Here is a 25,085-nt window from a genome sequence, read left to right as displayed (position 1 = left end):
CAGCCTGACACTGAATTATCATTGAAATGAAGTAATCATTGTCCTGGTGGGTTAATCAAGTTAGTGAAGAGCCGATCCCTAATATCAGATTTGGTGTTCTCATCTATGTCCTCTGATGTTGGAAGATGCTGTCTCAGCATTTCTATTTCCCACAAACAAGCTCCTTTGGGACGTTATGAGGTTACTGCAGTGGCGCCGTTGTTGTCATACTCTTCATACCAGTGAAGGACTTGTTGTTCCAGTGGGAACACTGTTGCCTTTGTCAGTGTGGAAACAACACAACGTCCACAAGGATACAAATTAACAGACATGGTTCTGCAGATTTATTAAGCATGAGACCTGACGTTGGGTAAATAGTAACACTCGTTATAAAGAAAACAGAAACTCTGTCAAACAAAATAAATAGGTTTGCAAGAATATAAAGCCTCTCTTAATACAAATGCATTCATTTTATTTGTGCTCATGTGTCCAACCAGCTGCTTGACAAATTAGAACGGGACAAGTTCCAGAAACATTAACTCAGAACAGATGAGCAACATAAAACAAATAATCTTCCACTAATTGAATGTACAAAAATGTGTAACAGTCACAAAGATGTATATTGCACAAGCGACATGTAAAAACTAAGATGCAGCAATAGGGTGTCCATGATGAACAGACAGGATATGATCAGAAGAAGATAGTGACAGATTATCTTTTTTAACTGAAAGAATTGAGGAAGTTTTCTGAACTGACCGTGCCAGTGAACAAAGTGTTGAGTTTTTTGGGGCAGATCAGTAAATGATCTTTCTTGTAACTCGGAGAAGAAAAACAAATATTGATTTATTGTGTTTGTTTCTAAGAGAAGAGAAAGCCTTTCATACCCAAGAATAAATATCATTTAAAATATAAGCACAGCGCAGCATGATACAGAAAAAAACATTCTCTGTTTGTATACATCACACAGAGTACATTATTTTACAATCATTATTTCTTACATCTGTTTTCATTGACTGGCCTCGAAAGAAAGTGTGCAGCAACACTACAGCATCATTAGATTTAGATTTTTCATATTATTTGTAGAGGCCTCTGTGACCTTCTATATCTGAGTGGGAAACATTTTTGTTAGCACTACTGTTAGTTAGCAAACTAATGAGCATACAGCAGCTTTATTAGCAGACATTAAATGGTTTAAATCATGCATGTTTCAAGCGTCATGCTGAATCTGCTTTGTTTTTTTACTTTACCGACTCAGTTCAGGTTTAATAGTTTTGATTCACACATAAATATTTTTTTCATGTGGCTGTTCTTTGTAACTGTTGTGATCATTTTCCCATGTCCTCATGTTTGTTGTTTTTCTGCCCCCACCTCTCCTTGAGGAACAATACACATCCATTACTGATACTAAGTTTACATCAAAGACTCAGTACATTAAGTCTTAGCAGAATTCCTGAGCTTTTCTTATAATCCACCAGCACCTATAAAGCTGAAGGTAATAGTAAAAAGGAACTTTAACATAAACACTTATGTGACAGAATACAATATGTACGGATAGATAAAAGGAACAGCTGTATTTCTTTATACACACTTCTGTTGTGATGTGCAAACTTTGCGCAAAGACAGTTCAGCAACATCCTGATGATTTCTTCTTCTGTGGCTCTTTAAACGACACTGTGGCTTCCTCTCTTGTGCCAATTTGTTGACTCAACATCCTGGCAACAATAAAAAAAAACAGCAACATCAGTGCCATGAGTTTTGTGCAATGCAAGAAACATTGTGACACAGATGACATCAAAGGACATGCTATAGAGAGATGGTGTGGGCATGATAGACAGCACGTAACAAATAAAATGTCAGAGAGTGATGTTACCTGGCCATAGTTTCCAAAGACTCGATCACATTTTCTCCCGTGGCAGCGCTGCACTCCATGAATTCAAAGTTGTACTCCTGTGGAAGTATAACTGCTGCCTTAAGTGTTGGTTTTAGATAATCTGAATTATTTAGTTTTGCTTTGTAAAAAAGGCTAAAGATACCACACACACACACACACACACACACACACACACACACACACACACACACACACACACACACACACACACACACACACACACACACACACACACACACACACACACACACACACACACACACACACACACACACACACACACACCTTAGCGAGGGTTTCCCCCTCCCGAGTTTTAACCTGACGTTCTGCATGATCACTCTTATTGCCAAGAAGTAAAACGGTCACATTTTCTGGAGCCCCTTCCTGCAAAACAAAGATGCAAAGGGGTGAATTCACAACTGGAGTTAAGGCTATCCACTTGTAATAAGATCACCCAGAACGGATGTTGATGCAAGATGTAAACACCCTCTTTGACTACTTATCTGTGGGGGTTTTTAAAGAAAAAAACTGCCAGGCCCTAATCATTAGAAATAAATAATGACACATTTAAACACATTGCTGTATCATTTTCTGACCTTTAATCATCAATCATTAAAGACAAGGACACAAGCGTGGTATAAAAATGTAAACCACGGCAACTAAAGTTTTATTTCTACTGTACCTGAATACAGCTCGCCCAGTAGCTGACTGCAGAAAAACTGTAAGCCGAAGTGATGTCGTACATCAGAAGAAAGGCCTGGGCTTTGTGGAAAATCTGTCTTGTAATGCTGTGAAACCTGTATAGGACAAAAAAAAAAAAAAAGAATGTTGTCAGAGACAGGAGAGACCTTTCGCTCTACAAAACTGGCACAAAAAAAACCAAACTATTTTGGCACTCATTCAGAAGAGGACGAGAAAAGTTTGTGTTGTACTCATTGAGAAACCACAGAACATGACAGAACAGCCCTTGAGGTTGAATGCGTGCCGCTAATTGTCCGATTAAACTGGTCGGTTGAGTTTGCAGAGTTCTCCCCGAAGCTTTCTTCAAGAAACAATTTGAGAACATAGTCGTCATCAAGACAGATGTTTGCACAATTGCCTCGACAATGAAGGCAAGGAAATGTTACAGTTACATCACGCACAGTTCTTTATGTTCTTAATACAAGTTTGATGTGTTGTCCCTTTAATTAGTGTTTGGATGTTTCAGACTCCAGATTCAGAATCTACTCGTGACTGATCTTTTGAACAGCCAACCCGTCTCTTTCCAACATGTTAATGCTATATGTACATTCAAACAACATGCAAAACATGAAGAGAACATGTTCACATCTGCACACTGCTCATCTACAACCTGAAACTCTGCTCTAATGAAATCTCTTGTGCTAACGTTAACAGGACAAAACATCCCTGAGAAGACACAAACCAGTTCTGAAACAGGTCTGAAGGAAACTTTGCAACACCTTCAGTGGGTTTTGAGTACATTGTATTGAGCCTTTTCTAGGAGGCTGCAGCCTGTGGTAACTTACATTTACATAATGCATGACTAACAACAATAGGAAGTGCACAGAGGATTTCACTTATGTAATCATTGTCATGTGTTCCCATCAGAAGTCTTGGCTGACTGCAGAGGTGTGCACAGCGCAGAGGAGCCGGGAGGTTGCCTTCAACCTCCCGCTAATATGTCCCCCATCCTCTCTAAGATGGGGGACATATTAGAGAAGAAAGACTGTCACTTCTGAGAAAAAGATGTGGCACACTGTTCATGTGGCAACACATTCAGGCGAATCATAAACCACAAATAACATCCGGTAAATTACGAAATGACACCTCCCTCTCTCTGACGTGAAATGACCATTACATGGTTCTTTTCCTCCCCCCAGAAGATCACATACATCCTCCTCACATACTGTAAAACAGAGCTATTACATCCCAAATTCGCAGGGTGCAGACAGCTTAACACAAACATCATCAGATGCTTGTCAATAGATTATTTTTGTATGTGCTTCAAAACCACCTTCATTTTCCTTCAGGCCCTTAAAGTGACAAACATCTTGAACAACACAAATCACTGTGAAGCGCTTGAGACACAAGAAGACAACAGGGACCGTTTCAGAGAGCCTTGTGTTCAAACATATTATAAGTAAAGAGCGAGGTTTATTATATCATTTATATTTCGATTTATTTACCAAAAAAAGGAGTAAAAGGAGTAATTTTACTTTTGGTGAAAAATGATGTCACACTTTAAATGGGACAACTGCAGGATTTCTTCTTCTTGAGCTCATTTTCACAATCATTGGGCTCTTTACAAGATTTACTGAGATGACGTTTGAAAGAATACTTGACTTCTGAATGTTGAGTAAGTTGCTCTGGCCCAATCACTAAAAAATGCAAATCTTTTCGAGGTTAGAAAGTTGAATTTGCTTTGATCTGCAGGGACATCTTGATAAATTACATTTTCACATTTATCAATGTTCTCTCATGGATTCTGTTGTTTGTCCCTGAATCCTCCCCTCAGTTATTTATCTAGTTCAATCCTACATGAAGAGGATATACTTGATCAATCCTTAAGGGTAAATTCATGGCACCAAAATGATACAATAACATTTTAGAGAGCTCAGTCATTAAAATGTTCTTGGATTAAATGTCGTATCTATTGTGTGCATATATTTGATAACAACAGCATTAAATGTTACAAGTATCTTTATAATGTCTGTAAAGAGACACCTACCTTTCTTGACCTGCTGTATCCCACAACCGCAGCACCACAGGTTTTCCATCAACCACTACAGTCCACAGGCAGGAATCGAGTCCTACAAAATGTATTTATCATAAGTTATTCTGAATATTTACACACTTTTATAAGAAGAAAGAATATAAAGATTCGGATCTTACCAATGGATGCAGGTATTTCTAGAGAGAACTTCCCACTTTGAGCTCTTTTCATGAATGAGGTTTTGCCAACACTGCTGTCTCCCACCATCACCACGTTGTAAGAGTTTGATCTGTTAACTGAGCTATCACCTGCTGTAATGAAAAAACAAAATCACTTCCTGGTTACTTGTTTTGTTTCTAATTGATCTACTCTCTCATTATCTCTCTACAATCAGCCACATTTGGCTGTGACTAGTTCGAGCAAATATGAATGTGACGTGTACCCAGAGAGAATGTTTGGTGACCCTCCTGACCAAGGCGGATATCAGCAGAGGGACGTTGAACTGGAGTCTGCTGTTCAGGTTTCTTCTCACTGTGGAACAGACAATCATCAGACATAGATCAGACAAAACACAGCACTGAGTCAGTCACCAGAATTCCTGCGAGGAGTTAGCATTTTGTTCAGATATGAATGTGTAACTCTGTACACCTCAAGATAAACGTGTTTTTCAAGCACGCTTGACCCTTTGTGCTAATCAACTCAGGAAACATTGTATTGATTCAACGTTATTCAAGATATGACAAGGAGGATGTTAAGGCTGCTCTCCTCTCTTCTTAAAAAGAAAATTGTCTTGGATTAAAGCAACCGCTGTGAAAAAACACAATATAAAAATACTCACATACTAGCACAGCTCTCACTAAAACTTTAAAATAATCCCAGAATAATAGGAACTGTCTTACAGTTATTATAAGTAGTTGCCCTGTTACTGTATAAAGTTGAAAAAGTGAACCCGATAGAAGGACAAATTAATGTTTTTCATGACTGTTCCTGCATTTAATCATTTAAACTGGATACACTGAGTCTCATAGGATCACAGGATTAGTCTGTGCTGAAGTCAAACCTTAAGATCAGCCTGTTAGGAACCTGAAAAAATAAACCATTAACGTATTCACACCCTGACAAAACAAAACTGTTTAACTAGAGTTTTTATTGCTGCACAGACAGGTTTTTTAATGTATTATTTGTATGACAATTAGTTAGACATAAGACTTGCATGATTCAGTAACCCAACCAGATAGATCTACTTTTCACTGTGCAAAGCTCATGATGAAGCTGGGCCAGCCTTGGAGAACATAGTGTCAATACCTCTATTAGTCTTTGGCTTCAAACTCACCTCACTGGCTTTGTGTCTTCTCCTGCTTTTGATGTTCTGCTGTTTGGTGATTCTTTCTTGTTCGTTTTTTCAATCTGCACAGACAAAAAGAAACTCTGCAATGAGCTGATCATTTTTTTTTTGTATAAATCAAATCAATAAATATATATCGTTTTTAATATGACAGAATTATTTGAATATCAAATATTTGTATTTAAAAGGTTTCCATGCGTGATCCTCTTGCACACAGAGGTTACTTTTTTTTGTCTTGTGATAGGTACTACCAGCTGTTGATGTTATTGATGTTACAACCTTATAAAGTAATTTTATAGAGGACTAAGAGGAATGAATGCTCAGGAATGAGAGCCTAAAAGTCATTCATGATTGACATCATATTACTCAGTATGCTGTAGCTCAGCAGTACTTCTTGTAGCTTTGGCCCCATATCTTGAAGACTGTTGTCCTTAAAGCTAGTGTCAGTGAATTTAAGACAAAAAATACACCCCACTATTAAGATCAAGAAGTCAGATACTTGTTTATGTTCTCTTTTTCAATGTGTGAAACTTGTAGTGTGGGCAGCATGTTCCTCTTTTCAGTTCCTTGTGTCATCTTGTTCATTTTTGCAACAAACACTTTGCCAGTTTGCAATAGGTCTCACGCAAATGTGGAGTTTATTACAACACAGAATTACCTTATCCAAAGTTTAAAAAAATACAATTTCAGTCATTTTCAGTAAAGCTTTGGGAGCACTGTTTAGAACATCCCCAAACAACTGCTTATATAACTAATTATTGAACTGCAGCGCAAACGTCTGTAAGTGCTATGCGAAATAACCACAATTAACGATTTGTACTAGATTATTGTTGATATAGAGGAGAAATTACCCCCAAACATGTTGCTGCTTACCCCAGATGTTTCATGCAGGCCCAACAATTCTTCCTCGACTGTCTTAATGGCACTTTCATCGGTGACACTTCCACCATCGCTCCCATTTTCTTTATTGATTATATGGTCTTCGCTTGCAGTTTCTTCTCTATTCTTTTGTTGTCCACGAGACTTCCGGTTCGATCCCATTTTTCTTTTCCTCCCACCAGCTGCTGATTCTGACATTACATCTTCTTTGGAAGTGGTGGAAGGTATTACAGGGTGATAATTCGGAGCTTGTTGATGCTCTGATTCGCTACTGGAAACAGGATTTTCCTCCGATGTTTGGTGAGCCTTAGGTGTGAGGTGAGATTCACTTGTGTGGCTGTACTCAACTGTTTCCAATACTCTATCTTTCTTTTGTACAGAGTCACTGTCCTCTTGTTCTACCGGGAGTTTCAGCTCTTCTTCTTGGATGCCTGAAACAAAATTGGTCGTTACATCTTCAGCATTTGTTGTGGTCTCTATTGCCTTATCGTCTACCTCCTGCTTTTGAGGTAACTCTTCATCTTGGGTTTTTGATCTGAGATTCTTCCGGGTGGATCCCATCTTTCTTCTCGGTTGTGTAGAATTTAAATTTGGGCTTGCATTCTTCATCTCGAGATCTGTTTTCTGCGCTCCTTCTTCCACATTGCTTGACTCTTGTATACTGGGCTTGACACTGTTTTGCTCTTCTTCACCTCCAATAACCACAGCTTTAACTATTTCCAAATCTTCCACAGCCACAACCTGCTTTTCTGTTGACTTCAAAGCTTGCTGTTGTAAAGCATTGGCACTTTCCGGCCTTTCCTCATCATTTTGTGATCCTTGTGTCTCATCTAAAGACACAAAGCTTCCTCCTGTGATACCAATATTTGTACATTCCTCAGTATTCGAAGACAGCAACAGATTTTTGTCTGGTATCGTACTGCTCTCTAAAGCTTTTGGGTCAGAGTACCTGCTTTGCAGCATTTGTCCTAAGTCAAGAACACTGTTTGTTTCATCAGTTTTGCTTTGTGGAATGCACACCAAACTCAATGATGGTTTTGCTTTTTCATTCATTGAAACCTCTGCAGTGGCAAGCGCTGGAAATTCATCCATTACTTCTTCTTTTTCAAAATCTCTCACTTCAGGTTCAGTTTTAAATTCCACCCTTTTGGTCTCATCTTTGTTTTCCTGTCCTCCCTCTGGATTAACTTTGTGTAGAGTCCGGCGATTAGAGCCAAACTTTCTCTTCCTTTGTTTAGATTGTTCTTGCAAATGATCACTTCCAATTTCCTCAGCCACATCCACAGCTTGCTCTGCTTTAGAGTTTGCCACAAGACCAGTGTCCAACGGAACCAGAGAGTCCGTTTTGTGTTTAGCAAAGAATTCAGATTCTGTGATATCCTGTGAAGCCATATTATCCTGGGCTTGTTGGTCTGTCTTCATAGGATCTTTCAATTTTCCGTCAACTTCATCCTTTTCAGAAACTGATCCAGCTGCAGTACTTGCTTCTCTGTTATGGTTGTCTATTGTGACATCTCCCACAGTTTCTACTGCATCGTTTGTCTTTTGCATATCTTTTTTTTCTTCTTTGTCACAAGATAAAGCTTCCTTGTTTTGGTTGTGATAGTCATCTTCTTGCTCAAGAGGATTGGAGGACCCTGTGAAGACAATGTCATCATGACAAGGAGTATTCTCTATGTCTAAACCATCTTTCAAACCCAATTCTTTCGGTGATAGTGTCAAGTCAGTTTTGTCAAATTCTGTAAACTGACTTAAATTCTCCTCCTTGGGTTCATAAAAAGTGTCAGTTACAGTGTTCTTAACATGCTGCCTTTCTCTATTTCTATGACAAGAACTGTTCCCAATGGGGTTGATTTGCTGAAGTTCGGAATCTGAAGAAACATTAGTTTCAGATTGCAGTGCATGTAATGAAGAATCACTCTCCTCAACTGAGCAGTAAATATGTTGATGTACTTCTTCCACTTGGGTTGGCTTAACCTCCTCTTCATGTATTTCATTAACAGTGCCTCCTAAATGGTGACCTACACTAACCTGAGACAATGGCTCTTTTTCTTCCTCGTTTGAAGACAACTCTGTTGACTCTTCTTGCTCGACACTTTCATTATCAGGATTATCTCCTGGCTGGTCTTTTTCTGTAGGTATCTCTTGTGTGAAAGCTGACTGATTCATCTCATAGTTGCCCTGTATATTTCCATCCTGCCTGAAGAAATCTTTTTCCGTACCCCTTTCCTGCTCTGCTGTCTCTCCTGTTAATGGTATTTTTGTTGTTTCAACTTGTTTATTGTCTCCTGTCTCTTGAACAACTTCCTCCATATGTCTGTTGTATGATTCAGCAGGTGAGTCTTTGCCTAGTTTCCAGTCAATTTGTTGCTCTTGGGAGTTTGGAGCTGGCATTTCTGCTGGCAGGGTTTGTAAAGAGGATTCACTATCCTCATCCCAAAAAAAGAGGGCTTCTTTCTGAACGTGATCTGCTTGGTGACTTTCACTTCCAGGCAATACACTTTCAAGGTTGGTCTCTGGATAGTTTGATTTAGTGGAGCTTTGAGCCTCATAATCCAGAATCCCAGAAAGCATAGGGTCATCATGTGTTTCAGAGATGGTAGTATCGTAATAACTTCCTTGATGTAGTTCTTCCTGAGTTGCTCTTTCTGTTACTAATACCATTTGTGATGTAACCATTTCTTCATTAACGTCTTCCTTGTGTTCAACAGAGTCCTTAGCCTGCTGTCTGTCTTTATATCTTCGACTAGACCCCATTTTTTTCCGTTTTTTAATGAGGTTGGAGTCTGTTTGTGTTTGTGTTTGCTCTTTGCTACTGTTTGAGTAGTCCTGAAATGGGTTGTCCAAGGGAGCAATCACATCTAAAGGAGGGTTTTTTAAAGATAATTTATGTTCCTGGACGTCAGGGAGGATTCCTTCTTCTGCATGATGAAGCACATTGTAATCAGGATCTGGATTTTTGTGCATGTTTGCAAACTCAGTACTTTTCACAATCAACTCAAGTGGGTATGTATCACTCACTTGGTCCGTTGGGTGTCCAGAGAGAATTGCAGAATTTTTTTCATTAACAGTGCCTCCTAAATGGTGACCTACACTAACCTGAGACAATGGCTCTTTTTCTTCCTCGTTTGAAGACAACTCTGTTGACTCTTCTTGCTCGACACTTTCATTATCAGGATTATCTCCTGGCTGGTCTTTTTCTGTAGGTATCTCTTGTGTGAAAGCTGACTGACTCATCTCATAGTTGCCCTGTATATTTCCATCCTGCCTGAAGAAATCTTTTTCCGTATCCCTTTCTGTATTTTCTTTTTCTGATACAGAACACACTACTTGCATACATTTTTCCCCTGGCATTTCCATGACATTTGACTGGCCAACTGGCTGCTCATCAACAGTTAAAGTTGAATGTAAACTTAAACTATTAAGCTCATCAACAATTGAACTAACATGGTCATTAGTTTTATCTTGATCACAAACTTCCTTTGTTTGAGCAGTGTCAATGGGCTGCATTTCTTTCAAGATGGTGTCCATTTTTTCCTGCTCTGCTGTCTCTCCTGTTAATGTTATTTTTGTTGTTTCAACTTGTTTATTGTCCCCTGTCTCTTGAACAACTTCCTCCATATGTCTGTTGTATGATTCAGCAGGTGAGTCTTTGCCTAGTTTCCAGTCAATTTGTTGCTCTTGGGAGTTAGGAGCTGGCATTTCTGCTGGCAGGGTTTGTGAAGAGGATTCACTATCCTCATCCCAAAAAAAGAGGCCTTCTTTCTCCTGGTAACCTGTTTGCCCAAAGCACGATTTTATCTCATCCTCTACATGGCCTTCAGTCTTGTTAGCCTGACCAGGTGAAGTGTCCTCTCTGAATGCATTGCTGATCTGTTCTGGTTTCTTGGAATCATTTACATGATCATCATTTTTTGCTAGTTCCAAAGCCTCAACTTTGACATATTTTATAGGATTCTCTTCTAGCTTGTCGAGAGGATGCAAGTCTTCCTGCTTGCTAAGCGAATCATCAATACTTTTCACAGTCAACTCTGATTCGTAGATATTTCTGATTTCAGCTTCTTTTATCAGGTTTCCAGAAATTATTTCTACATTTTTGCTGGAATCATGTAACACACTTTCAGTGATGCTATCAATCTCTTGCATCTCTTGCATTTGTGTTAGCTTAACATTATTTTCATGCTCTTCTTTTAAATCATCCTCTGAATGATGAGCACCTTTGGCATCTTCATTGTTGAGAAAGACAGATTTGTCCATTCCTTCCAGATTCACTAACATTGATTTATTAGAATCCTCCACTCTAAAGTGTCTCTCTCTTTCAACGTGATCTGCTTGGCGACTTTCACTTCCAGGCAATACACTTTCAAGGTTGGTCTCTGGATAGTTTGATTTAGTGGAGCTTTGAGCCTCATAATCCAGAATCCCAGAAAGCATAGGGTCATCATGTGTTTCAGAGATGGTAGTATCGTAATAACTTCCTTGATGTAGTTCTTCCTGAGTTGCTCTCTCTGTTACTAATACCATTTGTGATGTAACCATTTCTTCATTAACGTCTTCCTTGTGTTCAACAGAGTCCTTAGCCTGCTGTCTGTCTTTATATCTTCGACTAGACCCCATTTTTTTCCGTTTTTTAATGAGGTTGGAGTCTGTTTGTGTTTGTGTTTGCTCTTTGCTACTGTTTGAGTAGTCCTGAAATGGGTTGTCCAAGGGAGCAATCACATCTAAAGGAGGGTTTTTTAAAGATAATTTATGTTCCTGGACGTCAGGGAGGATTCCTTCTTCTGCATGATGAAGCACATTGTAATCAGGATCTGGATTTTTGTGCATGTTTGCAAACTCAGTACTTTTCACAATCAACTCAAGTGGGTATGTATCACTCACTTGGTCCGTTGGGTGTCCAGAGAGAATTGCAGAATTTTTTTCAATAACAGTGCCTCCTAAATGGTGACCTACACTAACCTGAGACAATGGCTCTTTTTCTTCCTCGTTTGAAGACAACTCTGTTGACTCTTCTTGCTCGACACTTTCATTATCAGGATTATCTCCTGGCTGGTCTTTTTCTGTAGGTATCTCTTGTGTGAAAGCTGACTGACTCATCTCATAGTTGCCCTGTATATTTCCATCCTGCCTGAAGAAATCTTTTTCCGTATCCCTTTCTGTATTTTCTTTTTCTGATACAGAACACACTACTTGCGTACATTTTTCTCCTGGCATTTCCATGACATTTGACTGGCCAACTGGCTGCTCATCAACAGTTAAAGTTGAATGTAAACTTAAACTATTAAGCTCATCAACAATTGAACTAACATGGTCATTAGTTTTATCTTGATCACAAACTTCCTTTGTTTGAGCAGTGTCAATGGGCTGCATTTCTGTCAAGATGGTGTCCATTTTTTCCTGCTCTGCTGTCTCTCCTGTTAATGGTATTTTTGTTGTTTCAACTTGTTTATTGTCCCCTGTCTCTTGAACAACTTCCTCCGTATGTCTGTTGTATGATTCAGCAGATGAGTCTTTGCCTAGTTTCCAGTCAATTTGTTGCTCTTGGGAGTTAGGAGCTGGCATTTCTGCTGGCAGGGTTTGTAAAGAGGATTCACTATCCTCATCCCAAAAAAAGAGGGCTTCTTTCTCCTGGTAACCTGTTTGCCCAAAGCACGGTTTTATCTCATCCTCTACATGGCCTTCAGTCTTGTTAGCCTGACCAGGTGAAGTGTCCTCTCTGAATGTATCACTCACTTGGTCCGTTGGGTGTCCAGAGAGAATTGCAGAATTTTCAGTGTCATCATCGGTCACCCTTTCAGAGGAGTTATGGATTCCTTGCTTATGTGTTTGCTCAACATCTATTTTTTGTGATGAAAATTCTCCATGCTTAATACTGCATTCAGGTTCTGTATCCCCTGGGGGCCTGTGGTTTTCTGTGGTAATCTTTGGCACAAAAGAGAAATCGTTTTCCTCTGATTTTAAGCATGACTCATCCACCAAATAGTTACCTTGTAAATTTACATCTGGCCTTAACAGTTTGGTTTCCATGTCACTTTTCTCTTTTTCAGTTAAGCAATACAAATTGTGGAGTTCTTTGTCTGACATCTCTAATGATGACTGCACAGCCAGCTTTTGATCTACTGTTGAACTTAAGTGCAAATTTGAACTAGTTTGCTCACTGACATCAATCAGTGTGCCGACATCTGCATTGTGCTTAACTTGAGAACTTACTTCTTCAGTTTGATCGTTATCAAACATGTCTATCTCTGTCAGAGTGGTTTCTATTGGGTTGTCCTCCATATCTGTCTCTACCATTGTGGTTTCAAGGGATTCATAATCCTTTGTCATTTCCATGTCTTCCTCTGTATATCTGTGATATGGTTCAGCAGTTGTGGGGTTGTTTTGCAGAGGTTGTGAGTTTAAAGAAACCTGTATATCTGATTGCATGGTTTGAAAAGATTTGCTCTCCTCCATTTCAATAAAGAGCCCATTCTTTTCAAGATGGTCTGTTTGCTCAGAAATTAGTTTCATATCATTCTCTACTCTGCCTTCTATCTCGTATACTTGACCAAGTGCAGTGTCCACCTTTTCTTTATCACCAATCTGCGGTCCCTCGTTATAGTCTTCATTTCTGCAGTCAAAAGCACCAAGGTTGCTTTCTTCTGTGTGATGCTTTTCCTTTGTGTCATCAGGGTTTGAATGTTCCTGCTTGGTAACGGAATCATCAGTTATTTTCACAGTAGACCCAAATTGCTCAATGACTTCATCCTGGTTTATCAGGTGTCCAGAAAAAAAATCTGAATAATCCGTAACATCATGTATCAAGTCTTCAGAGGAGGGATGAATTTCCTCAATTTCATGACTTTGTGTTGTCTTAACCTCTGGGTCATGAGCTGTGTTTACTGCATCCTCTGTCTGATGAGCATTTTTGACGTCAGATAAGGTGAACATCTCTCTTCGCTCCTCTATTGTGGACAACTCTTCTTTTGGTGATGGACATGTTGCTTTCTCAACACTCCATTCATTTTCTGAATGCTCTTGAGGGCTGCTTTCATCTGAGATGACGAAAACATGTAGATTCTCTTTCACTTGGTTATTAAGTTTTCCAGACTGACAAGTATCGAAATTGGTAATTTCTTCCAGCCCAATTTCCACTGATTTTTCCGGCATTGCAATCTCAATAGGTAATGACACTTGAGTTTCCAACTCTTTGATACCAAATGTATTTTCTTCTACTTCCTCTGTTGGTTTGCAGCATGATTCACCATCAGAATCTTCCATCTGCTGTCCTTGTTTATTTTCATAACTTGATCCAAGTTTTCTTCTTCTTCCAGTGGGGCTAAAGTCTGCGTCATTGTGCTCACCTTTGGTCACAAAACTAACCTGCAGAAGAGAGTCAAATGGAGTTTCTATTTCTGAATGACTCAGTTGTAAAGAGGGTCTATCGGTGTCACTGGTCGGTGGTTTCTCGGCATCATAAACATAGTTACCCTCAGTCATGTTGTCAAAGGCCTCAAAGACGTTTTTCTTATTGTGCTGCTCATCATTTTTATCATCAGGAATGGAACCTTTTTGCTTGGTAGAATCATCATCAGTACTTTTTAAAGTGAACTCAACTTGGTCCAACAAGTTATCAGTGTCATTTATTTCAAGGCTCAGATGTTCATTGTCGTCATGAATTCCATACATTTGGGTTTTCTTCATAGCCTCTTCAATGAAATTGCTTGCATCATCATCTGAATGCTGAGCATCTTTGACTCTAGATAGATTTAAAATCTCATGTTCTTCCTCATTTGGTGATGAAAATGTTTCCTGCCGAAGTTCGTATTCAATTTCAGTATGCTCGTTAGTGCTGCTTTTTGTTGCTGTTGTTTCCACTGGTGGGGCAGACAACTGTGTGGCTGATTCTACATTTGACTCACTCACCAAACTGTTGCTCTGCAAATTTCCATCCTGCGTTAACACTTCTGTGTTCTCGCTTTCTTTTTCTTTGACAGAATACACACTCGGATGTTCTTCTTCAGACAAATATGAAAGGCTTTCTTGTATCCAAGACACATCATGATCATAACCTTTACTTAAATTTCCCTCTTCCTCAGGTTTAAATGCCAATGACACTTGTGTTGTTTCAGGACTTTCATTACCCCTAGCCTTTTTTTCCTCAACTTCCTCTCTAGGTTTGTGCTGCGTGTCTGTTGCCGAGTCCTCGACATGCCTTCCTCCTTTATTTCTTCGACTAGACCCAAGTTTTCTTCTGTTACCTCTGAGTTCTGGTGAAGGGGGATTTTGGGTTTGAGATACCAAGTTGTCAGTATAAGCAAATTCATTTACCGATTTCTTGTTTTCCTCTGGTATGCTGTGTTGTGCAACAGAGGTGCTGTCTGTTACCAGAAACTCATCAGCCTCGCTCGTTTTATTTTGGTTTGTTACCCGGCGACGTGAACCAAGTCTTTTTTTCTTAGCACTTTGTGTGGACATGACTTCTAATCTTCTTTCCTAAAGCATGAGACATTCAGTCATGCAATGAATCAATAAATGAGGGTTAAATCTACTAACCATCATTGAAACTGAATCATGAAAGAAAAATGTGGAACTGTAAATATTTACTAAAAGTTTGTCTCCTTTAACTTAGATACTTTCAATACAAAGCAGCTCTCTAGATACACATTTAATTCTTACTGCTATTAACTTACTCATCCAGTAAGGAAACAAATTAGAAAATATTAATCATTTGATAGATTACTTCAGGCTTTCTACATAATCATTAAAACAGCATATGCACTTACCTCCCAAATCTGGCCCTTCTCTTATCTTATCACATGAGCTGCTTTGAAATGTCATCAGCATACACTGAGTGATAGTTAGACTGCACATAAGGGTTGTTCCTCAACTGCAACTATGACTGATAACTTCCTGTGTCGGTTGCCCCTGCAGCATACAGCAGTAACATACAGCACTTCCTGAACTGAATCAAGCAGAATTTTTCCATGTTCACTTTCCAAAATCATAAATTCATTGGATTTTTTAAATAATAATACTTCTGGTTTTCTGGAAACATACTAAAATAAAAACATACGCAAAGATATGTCACCTTGGAAAAACATTTATTGAACAAGTTGCATCAGCACAAACTGTCACAGCTCAGAGAATCAAGCAAAGATGAATGAATAGCGTGAAAATTTACTTTAGTAAAAGTGTCAAAAGTAAAATACACTTCTACATGCGATAGACTTTCAGGACAGCACCAGTATTTACAATAACTCAAGTTTTGTCTGCTCTCTGTCATTGGTATAAGTATGCTCCTTATGTCAGTGATGCAGCTCCCAGTTACCCACTACCAGTTTTTTAAGAGTGGACCAAGAATTTAAAAAAAACAGTTAAAAGAAAAAACACAACAAACTTTAATCAAACAGTTAAAAGAAAACCGTATCGCAATATAAAACTACCCAATATGCAATTTTCAGACATTGCATTTTATGCATTATAGAGTAAGATCCAAGGCCAAAAATGTTTTTCAGTAAAATGGGCAAACCTTACCATGAGAACCATCAAAAGGAGAAGAATATTTCAGTCCACTGATGATATTTGAGAAGATTAGAATTACACAATATGAATCTTGGTCAACCTTGCACTGTCTTGAGCTGGCAAACACAGTCTAAAAAGACCAGCATGACTTAAAAAAATTGTATTTTCCAAACCATGGCCAGATTTTCCTGCTGACCCATAGTTTGAGGTCACTTCCTTTCGTTAGATCGGGAACGGCTGGAAAATAAAAAACAGTTTCATTACTTTAATGATAATCAAATCTTAAGAGTATAGCATTATAAAAATCACTGAATCTTAAACTTACCTTGCTGATCGTGAAAAAGATCTTGAACGCTTACGGTTCTTGTCTTTGGAGAGAGAGCGATATCTGTTCTTGTCTTTAGAAAGAGACCTGGTGAACAGAACCAAAAAAATAATATAAAAGACAAATAATTATTAATTGCAAACAAAAGTTCAAATTAAAATAGTTAAGCTTACCTGCTGCGACTGCGGCTGAGTGTCCTCCTCCTTGGTGATCTAAAATGCAGTTGAGGTTCAGAAATGAAGCATAGAAATTAGAAAGGAGAACTTTATACTTCCTATTACCAATGAAATCTTTGGTATCCTTCATCCTCAAAGAGACATGGGTTTCATGTGGTTACACTTAGTTACTGTCTGTTAATAAAAGGATCATATGCATCCATGAACTGCATCAAGAGCAACTCTTGAAAAGGATATTGTCCAGTGAGCACAGTCACAGAGCCAGATTTCAGAAAAAAAAATCATGTCTCGACATTAAAGTGTACAATAGCATTGAAATCTTTGGTAACCAGCATGTGTTGGCTCTTAAGGTTTTCCTTAAAGCAAAAGCGGAAATTTGAACCTTCATTATTTGAAATCTCTTGTGCTTGAGGTAAAAGGACATTTTCTTCAAAGGGGGGGAGGGGGGGGTGCATATCTCTAATGAATATCTCTTGAGATGGCTTAATGTCGAGCTATGAATATGCAAACAGCAGCACAATTACTCAGTGAGCATCCCATTAATGTAGTTCATTCTGGCAAATAAAATTAACAGACAGCAAAGTTCCTGGACCACAACTTTTGGTTTTTTTGCAGCTCTGCACTGAAATTGGTCTAAATTACACAATGGCTGAGGGAAAACCATCAAGCAGCCCTGAAAGCTAAACCAAGCATAAAAACCAGAAAGAGCAGGATAAAAGCAACTTACTATTTATGGGGATTTGGACAAGATAGAAATGACGCAAGGACGCCAGACTGATGGTGAGAGGGGTCGAATTGCAGAGAAGTTTTGCCACATGATGCAAATGTTGGAGATATGAAGTTGCTTGGTGGCTGGTTGGAAGGGGTAGTTGTTGATTGTCCCTGCCTTTTTTGGGGGGAAGGATGTGAAGGGATGTAAGCCAAGGGCTGTTCCCGTTGACACAGTAGTTGTGTGGAGAATAAAGAGGATAAAGACGCTGATTGGCTGAAAATGTGAAGTGGACCGTTGTCGATTGGATTAAGGTTGTAGGAAGAACAGGCGGCTGCTTGGAACTGCATGCTCAGGAACCAAAAGGTTGGTGGAACCTGACGGCTTGCCGTGGGCCTGGGTCATGTGACAACACCAGCCAAGCTGATTGGGGCTCGCTGGACAGCGGTCACATGATGCTGAAAGAGGACTAGTTGACTGACTCAGATGGTGAGAAGCGTGGTGGTGACTCTGCAACGGGGTTCATTTTAATTAATAGATGGCAACTGAACTCAAGAGAGAAAACAAAATTTACACCTGCAGAAATTAATTCTAGTAATTATCTATCAATTTTTAATGGATGTTAAAGTGCTAACTGTACTTTTTAAGGTATCCTCGTAGGCAATATTACTCTGCTAGAGCTTCAAATATTTTACAAGTCAACTGTTACTAGAGTTCATAAATAGTCAGGTGGGGCATAAGCTGCCATTAAACTTAGCAGAGATTTAAAAAACACTCTTGACACATGACAATGACAAATTAAGTTTGTTCAAAACATTTCACTCCAATCAGTAAAGAATTATGTAATCGACACACCAAGGAAACAGTTTGAAAGACCTGATCAAGTCCAGATCCACAGATTACCTATTGGTGAATTTAATAGAAATCAACAATTAAATGTTGGCCAAATATTTTTGTTTGGCGTTAATGATGTCAGGGGTTTTATAGGCGTAACCTCTAAAGTCACTGCAAGTGCAGATTTAAACTGCTGTGCCAAATTAATATTTGGAAGGGTAAATTAAAGTAAAAACTAGGTGTGGGGAATGTAAATCTGCAAAAAAAAAAGAAAATAAGACTGTGAATAAAACATTCAAGTGGATTCTTAAAGAGGAACTACATACCTGCGTCTCCCTGGAGGACTTCGCCGCCTTAAATTATCCCGAGGGCGCCTACCCCAGGATGGAGGAGGTCCACGGCTCCTTGAGCGCCTCTCCCCTGTGGATAACTCAACACGGACTTGAGAGCCACACAATGTCCTAAACAAAAGTCATCACACGAGATGATGAGTAAAACAAAAACAAAAGTAGATCAAATGCTAAAACTGCTTAATCATGTTTCAAAGCACGTACCTTCCATCCAGCTCTCTCACAGCATCAGTTGCATCTCTGGGATCTTCAAACTCTACAAAAGCAAAGCCTGGGGGATTCCTGGCGACCCACACACTTCTTAAAGGACCATAGTACCCAAAGGCTCTTTCTAACTCTGTCTTGTTTCCATGATTTCCGAGATTCCCAACATAAACCTTGCAGTCAAGGGGACAGTCTCTTTGAAGAGCAGGGTCTGAAAGGAAGTCGTGTACACAAATGTGGAGGAATATGATGAATGTAGCATTAAAATATTATAACCTACAACCTAATTTACATAACCTATTGAAGATGTGTAAGCTATATTAATACATTACAATCAAAATGGACAATAAACTCAAAGCATCCTATTTTGACTTTACTATGTATCATACATCTGCTGTGCCAATATTTAATATGAAGCTACATGTAGTATCAGAGGATTAAACAAAGGTTGAAAAAGTTAACCAGCTGTCGGCCAGCTAACTGTAAGCACATAATTGTTAGCTGCCCAATCTTAAAACAATGTCATCCTTCAGGGCAAAATCCTTAGTAGCTTATCTAGGCAATACATTAGCTAATTTCCAAGTATAGAAAGTAGTTTCTACAAGTTACTTAATTCAATAATGAATGGCACCCATAAGTTTCTGTCTTATCAATCTCCATAGACTCTTTTGTCTTGGTATGGGCTATGCTAAATTCACATTCTTCGTTTTGACATGTTTAGTACTTATTTACTTTGTATTTAATATTATATTATGTTTAGATTTGCTAACATTGTGTTTTTTACTCATTGTGTGTTTGGATAACCTGCTGCTGTAACGCCACAATTTCCCAGTTTGGGATCAATAAAGTAATTCTATATTGTAATGGTCACTTAAACTTGGCTCTTGTAGCTGAAATCATGACGTGCAAACTACGACCTAAGGCGCACCATTGGGTGCTGATCGGCTCACGTCCATCATCAACCTATAGAGACAAGCTTAGTAAGTCAAGTATTTTCCCCTGAAGCAGCAAGTTTATCTCTTGTTCAGGTTTTACTCCTAATGGACAAAAACTACAAACTGTTCTTTGAAAAGAAGGTGACATTGTTAACATATAAATACATTTGTGGATGCACAGGTTTTTATGTTAATATGTAAATCTGACAACTGGTTTGATTTTAAACCCCTGCAGAACTCTTACTAATGTCTCAAACTATGTAGACTCCATTAGTAGGAGGGGTCGCTGAGTTTCAAGGCCTTACATGGCTGAGGTTTTCACCAAGAAGAAGCAAATGAGTCTTCACAATTTACCTCCCATTTCAACCTGGATCAAATTACTTCTTCCTGTTGTCCCACAGTCAAGATGTGTCTATGGGGAGAAAAAGACAGAAATTGTTGTCTGATTAGGAGTCACCCAAACATTGCATCAGTGTTTAGTTAGTTATACATTGATAGTTTAATGAGGGAATACATTATTTCACTTTCTTTAATGGATAAATATATAATATTAAAATTTGAATGTAGTATAATTAACTCTTTTTCTGAACAGCTCTGCTAAGCCAAATGAAAGCACAGGAGAGCTCTCACAGTGAATGAGTTGTATCCTGTGTCCCATCGTCACACTTATGCTAATGCTAAGCTAATCGTAGCGTTGGCCACACATTGCCGTGCAAAGCTAACTCTAGCTAACCATCGATAAAAAGGTAAAAGGTAAGCATTCAGTTTAACAAAGACTCGGCTATTTGACGTGTATCATTCAATTGGTAAGCGCATCTGGCAAAGCTAACTACAACCCGCCTAAAAACAAGCCATGCAAATGTGAACGCTGTGTTAGCCAAACCCAGATATGGTAGCTAGCATGGTTAGCATGTGTGAAGCAGTCAGTGTTAAACCGGTTAGAGTATCAACTCTTCAGCAAACTCACCGGCAAGGTAATTCATTAAAACCATGCAGATACATTTGTCGAAAAAAAGGTGCAAACTCACCCTTGCTTAGTAGTTTCAGTTCGACAGGAGGTTTTTTCCACGCCGCTCGTTTCAGCCGCTTAACTTTTTATTAAAACCTGTTTCAAACAGGAAGAAAGACACGAGACAACAAGTCGCGTTTCAGCTCCTCGAGCGGGTTGAAACAGGTGTGAAAGAAAATACTGCCACCTACTGTGCCGGAGGGGTAATGGTCAAATAACTAAATGTAGGCTCATGAAACATTATTAAAACTATTCTTTACGACTTGAATTGAAAAAATATCTTGAATGAGAAGAAACAAAACAAAAAAAAACATTAAAACGTTTTCACTGGTACTTTTTTTTCTCGAAAATGATAATATAGGCTGTTTATAACTTAATTTAAATAGAAATGTTTATTTTACACACACACACACACACACACACACACATATATCTTTATTTATTTACATATATTTATATAGTAGCCTCAGCTCTGCACTACTGTGGTGCAACACTGCCTCTCTTCTCTGCTGTTTTACATTACTTGCTGCTATTTATCATACCAAGTCACTTTAATCATCACTTGTCCCTTTATCTTGTCATTCTCTGCAAATACTGTCTCAATTCCCTGCATAATTAACTTCATCATTCATTTTGTACTTGTATATACCCCCTGTCGTATCTATTCTGTTTAATGTGTATTTTGAGCTTTCTTGTCTGTGCTGCTGCAACGCCCAAATTTCCCCTCTGGGGATCAATAAAGTATTATCCTATCCTATCCTATCCTATGTTACAGAAATGACTGTATCTAACAATATAAGCGTTAAATCCAATGCTTGCGATCAGTGGAATCCAGAAAAACTTTAATTTCTATAATATGTCCATTGGAATCAGTGTAAATTGGGTTGTTAGTGTGGTGATTGCATGGTAAACTTATTTTTGTGGGAATAAGTTTAGCACAATTTTGTCTCACATTTAAGGCATGGTAAATATGTGAAATTATAAACATGTTTTGTTTAGTATAGCCACGTGTGTTTTCAGACTCCACAGCAAATTTTGTGTTTCTACCTCCATCTGTGGAACTTTTCCTCGCCGTCTACATTACCTTAAGTAGCTGGTCATTACATTGTTTTTTTATGAAACAGGTCACAAGTTTATAAGTTTGTATTTCATACCTCTGTAAGAACATTTTAAATATATGGCATTTACTTGTGCTTCAGGATTTCATTGTTGTTCTGGTACTTGTAGTAAAGGTTCTATACTTCTTTCAACACTTAAATTGAACATTTTAATAATGACATGGTTGAACAAGGTTCCAAATGTTCAAATTTGGCTTCAAGCCTCTTATGACAAATATGTGCAATAAACAAATCCTTGCCAAATAATATTCAGTGCCAAACATAAGGCATATACAACTATACTACATAAGTGCATTGTTGAAACAGTGGCAGACATTTGATCTTTCATTTGTGGTTTCATGTTGAATGGAATAAAATGTATTCATGTATTCTGACCTTATGAACAAAAACAGTTAAGGCTACTTTCAGCAACCACGTGATCAGAGCAGGGAACATGAGTAACTCAACAGAGCATGAGGAGGTTGTTGCTCAACAGGACAGAACACCACAAACAAACACTTGTGAGCGTTCAGGAGGGTGGTACAATACTGTATGTACACTTCCTGTATACAAACACATTTAGTGCTGAGCAGAGGAAGTGGTGTAAGTAACAAAAGTCTTTGTAAACCTCTCTGACCCTGAATCAACCTTTCACTCATCAAGAAACAAAGAATAAGGCTGATTATAAACTTCATTTTATGGTTGGAGTGTCTGTCTAAAAAACTGAAACTTTCACAGGTTTTTTAGTTGTAGAAGTCCTGCATGAAAACTAGTTTTGACACTGACTACACATACAGACAGTATGAAATTATATAATGTGTTTAACTTTGTTTCACAGAAACAGCTCTCAGAGATCAGAAACAGAGAAACTAAATACATTCCAAAGGCAGAATTGAAAACCACTTATCAGTTGAAAAGAACGGATACAATTAGGTAGAGCTATAAAATATCAAGGGAGGAGGTTGTTTAGAGCATGTTTAGACTTGTTTAGTCAGATCTCTTAGCAGACACAAAGAGATGAACTTTTTGTCTTCATAAAAATGCTGTTAAATTTACAAATGTTTCTTTTTTAAGAGTTTAAACTCACTAATAATTCAAACCAAGTGTAAATGCATCAAAACAAACCACTTATTAACTCTCTGTGCACCAAACATAAGAGCTTTTGGTCATACCTTCCTCTGCAAACCATTTTAGCTTTTCAAATATACACATGTATGTGTGGTTTGTCACTGTGAGTAAAAATGTCTCTACTGTATGCACATTTATTTGAGCACTGCGGTCCTTTCCTAAAGTGTTATGTTTTCTTCCACTTTACTTTTACAACTTATGAGAGCAAAGGTTGCTTTACTTTCACTTCACTGCATTTATCGTATAGCCATAAAAACAGATGACCTCACATAAAAGATACAATGCAAAATACTCAACATTATATTCAAAGTTTGAAACTAGTTCCAACTCCAACAGCTACAACTTGAAAATGCCTTTACAGCCAATAAGAGGCCAACACTATGATAATGCACGGTGACAACAACAGACGACGGTCCATGAAGAGTACTTTATTTAATAAACACTTTATTTTAAACTTGGAGTACAACTTTAGCTGAAGCGATTAGCTTAAAAGTTATATCTGTCACAGTGGCAAACTTTATGGATTTAAAAAAACTCTTTGATCGTTTGTTGTTATAGACATGCGGGCAGATTTGAAAGGAGTCCTCATAACTCCTTATTGTAAAAAAATAAACAACAAAGAAGACAATTTGTGGTTCAAGTTGAATTAAAAAAAAGTTTCCTGCTGTTAGTCACAGTTTCAGTTTGCCAGGGGTCTTTTATTTAGGGTCCTTGGTGGACACAGCAGTAAAGAATTCTTTCTTCAGAGGGCAAAAGTTCAGGGATAAAACGGATCACTCAGGGGATTACCTCCATGTACGTAACACGGATGCCTAGAACACAAACAAAGAGCATTATGTTGCTTAGCTTTATTTTAGTGCGTGTGTGTGTGTGTGTGTGTGTGTGTGTGTGTGTGTGTGTGCTTGTATGAGAGAGAGAGAGCTAAAGCGGGCGTTTCTCTAAAACCTCTCCACACCACTTGACATTTTTATATCACCAGAAGAAGAAGTGTGTTTTCTTTGAACATGTCCTCCTGCTGCCATCGGATTCTCCTTTTAGCCGTTCAAATGAAACATCTCTTTTTTTTTTTTCTCGTGCCTCCACTCAGGCCAGTATTTTTCAATCAGATTAGTACAGCACATTCTGTTCTGTTTCACTTCCTGATGACTGTACAGCCTGTATCCCTGAATGAACTCACCCGCGTGCTTCTGGTTACACCAAGACACTCATTCAGACAGACCTATTCTCCCTAATGCAGGTTGGATTTTAATACCTCTGTAAATATTACAGCAAGAAGTTGACTTGTTTTTTTTATTCAACAAATAATACAAGTGTGTTTTCGTTAGAGGCTAATCATTCACATTTTTGAACAGAATGGGGCTTTAAAGTTTTAAATATGAATAACAAGTTATACAAATATTAAAAGTCATTTTCACCAGCCACAAACATTTAAGCATTTACAGTACTAGTTCACTTTCATAGCAGATTGCTGGAAATGTATTCATGCTTCTCAGTTCAGCTCAGGTCGGTCAGTTCATTTTTGACCTCAACTTCTGCATACAGTCTGGGGAACTTGCCAACAAAGCTACCAGGACACCGCAGAACAGACGAAGGCTGAGAAAACAAACAAATCCCCGTCTGCGCAGTAGTTAACTGTCATGGGAATTTAAGAAACTTAAAAATATAGCGTCTATAACTTCAGGTGGCTTGTAGTGCATGGTGAGGGCTGGTTGTGTTATTAGTTCACAGTCACTCTGTTATGCAGCCCCCCCCCCTTCTGCTCTCACTGTGAATTAAATGTACTGACTGGAGAGTACATGTGAAGCCTACTTTCTTCCAATAACTGATTGTGCAGAAGATTACTCAGTCGGTTGACAATGTCCCTGTGGGTTTGCAGAATCAGGTTCACTCCTGTTATGTCACCTTTGTAATTAACAGGATCATCATGTTCCCTTCAATAGCTAACTGGCTGTCTGCCAGCAGTGTGTGGTCAGACAGTGTCCTACCACCTCTGACTGCGAGATTCAC

The 25,085-nt window shown here is 38.5% G+C and overlaps 2 protein-coding genes across 2 annotated transcripts; both read right to left on the bottom strand.

Moving 5' to 3' along the window:
• Positions 1–294: 294 nt before the first annotated feature.
• Positions 295–15,647, bottom strand: rab44 (RAB44, member RAS oncogene family). Its single transcript, XM_065954795.1, has 10 exons — positions 15,573–15,647; positions 6,802–8,444; positions 5,917–5,990; positions 5,026–5,114; positions 4,763–4,894; positions 4,599–4,680; positions 2,553–2,667; positions 2,156–2,254; positions 1,850–1,926; positions 295–1,691 (listed from the first exon to the last, which is right to left on the bottom strand). The coding sequence occupies exons 1-10, from the start codon at positions 15,631–15,633 to the stop codon at positions 1,604–1,606; spliced, it is 2,460 nt and encodes an 819-aa protein (XP_065810867.1). The 5' UTR covers positions 15,634–15,647; the 3' UTR covers positions 295–1,603.
• A 226-nt stretch (positions 15,648–15,873) lies between these two features.
• On the bottom strand, positions 15,874–21,010 carry srsf3a (serine and arginine rich splicing factor 3a). The gene is made up of 7 exons (XM_020651878.3): positions 20,873–21,010; positions 20,199–20,256; positions 18,910–19,120; positions 18,682–18,816; positions 16,810–16,848; positions 16,637–16,723; positions 15,874–16,548 (listed from the first exon to the last, which is right to left on the bottom strand). Exons 2-7 carry the CDS (start codon positions 20,203–20,205, stop codon positions 16,521–16,523), a joined length of 507 nt encoding a protein of 168 aa, XP_020507534.1. The 5' UTR covers positions 20,206–20,256; positions 20,873–21,010; the 3' UTR covers positions 15,874–16,520.
• Between the last annotated feature and the right edge of the window lie 4,075 nt (positions 21,011–25,085).

This window comes from Labrus bergylta, chromosome 5 (assembly GCF_963930695.1).
Source record: "Labrus bergylta chromosome 5, fLabBer1.1, whole genome shotgun sequence".
Lineage (NCBI taxonomy): Eukaryota > Metazoa > Chordata > Actinopteri > Labriformes > Labridae > Labrus > Labrus bergylta.
This window is presented reverse-complemented; position numbering and strand designations above follow the sequence as displayed.

Excerpts from the sequence above, each read along its gene's own strand:
- rab44 (XM_065954795.1), bottom strand. The coding sequence starts at position 15,633 with ATGCTGATGACATTTCAAAGCAGCTCATGTGATAAGATAAGAGAAGGG. Across the intron at positions 2,668-4,598 it reads GATACAGCAGGTCAAGAAAG|GTTTCACAGCATTACAAGAC; the intron begins GTAGGTGTCTCT and ends TGTCCTATACAG. Across the intron at positions 2,255-2,552 it reads ACTGGGCGAGCTGTATTCAG|GAAGGGGCTCCAGAAAATGT; the intron begins GTACAGTAGAAA and ends TTTGTTTTGCAG.
- srsf3a (XM_020651878.3), bottom strand. Across the intron at positions 16,849-18,681 it reads AGTCCTCCAGGGAGACGCAG|ATCACCAAGGAGGAGGACAC; the intron begins GTATGTAGTTCC and ends ACTGCATTTTAG. Across the intron at positions 16,724-16,809 it reads CTCAGCCGCAGTCGCAGCAG|GTCTCTTTCTAAAGACAAGA; the intron begins GTAAGCTTAACT and ends TCTGTTCACCAG.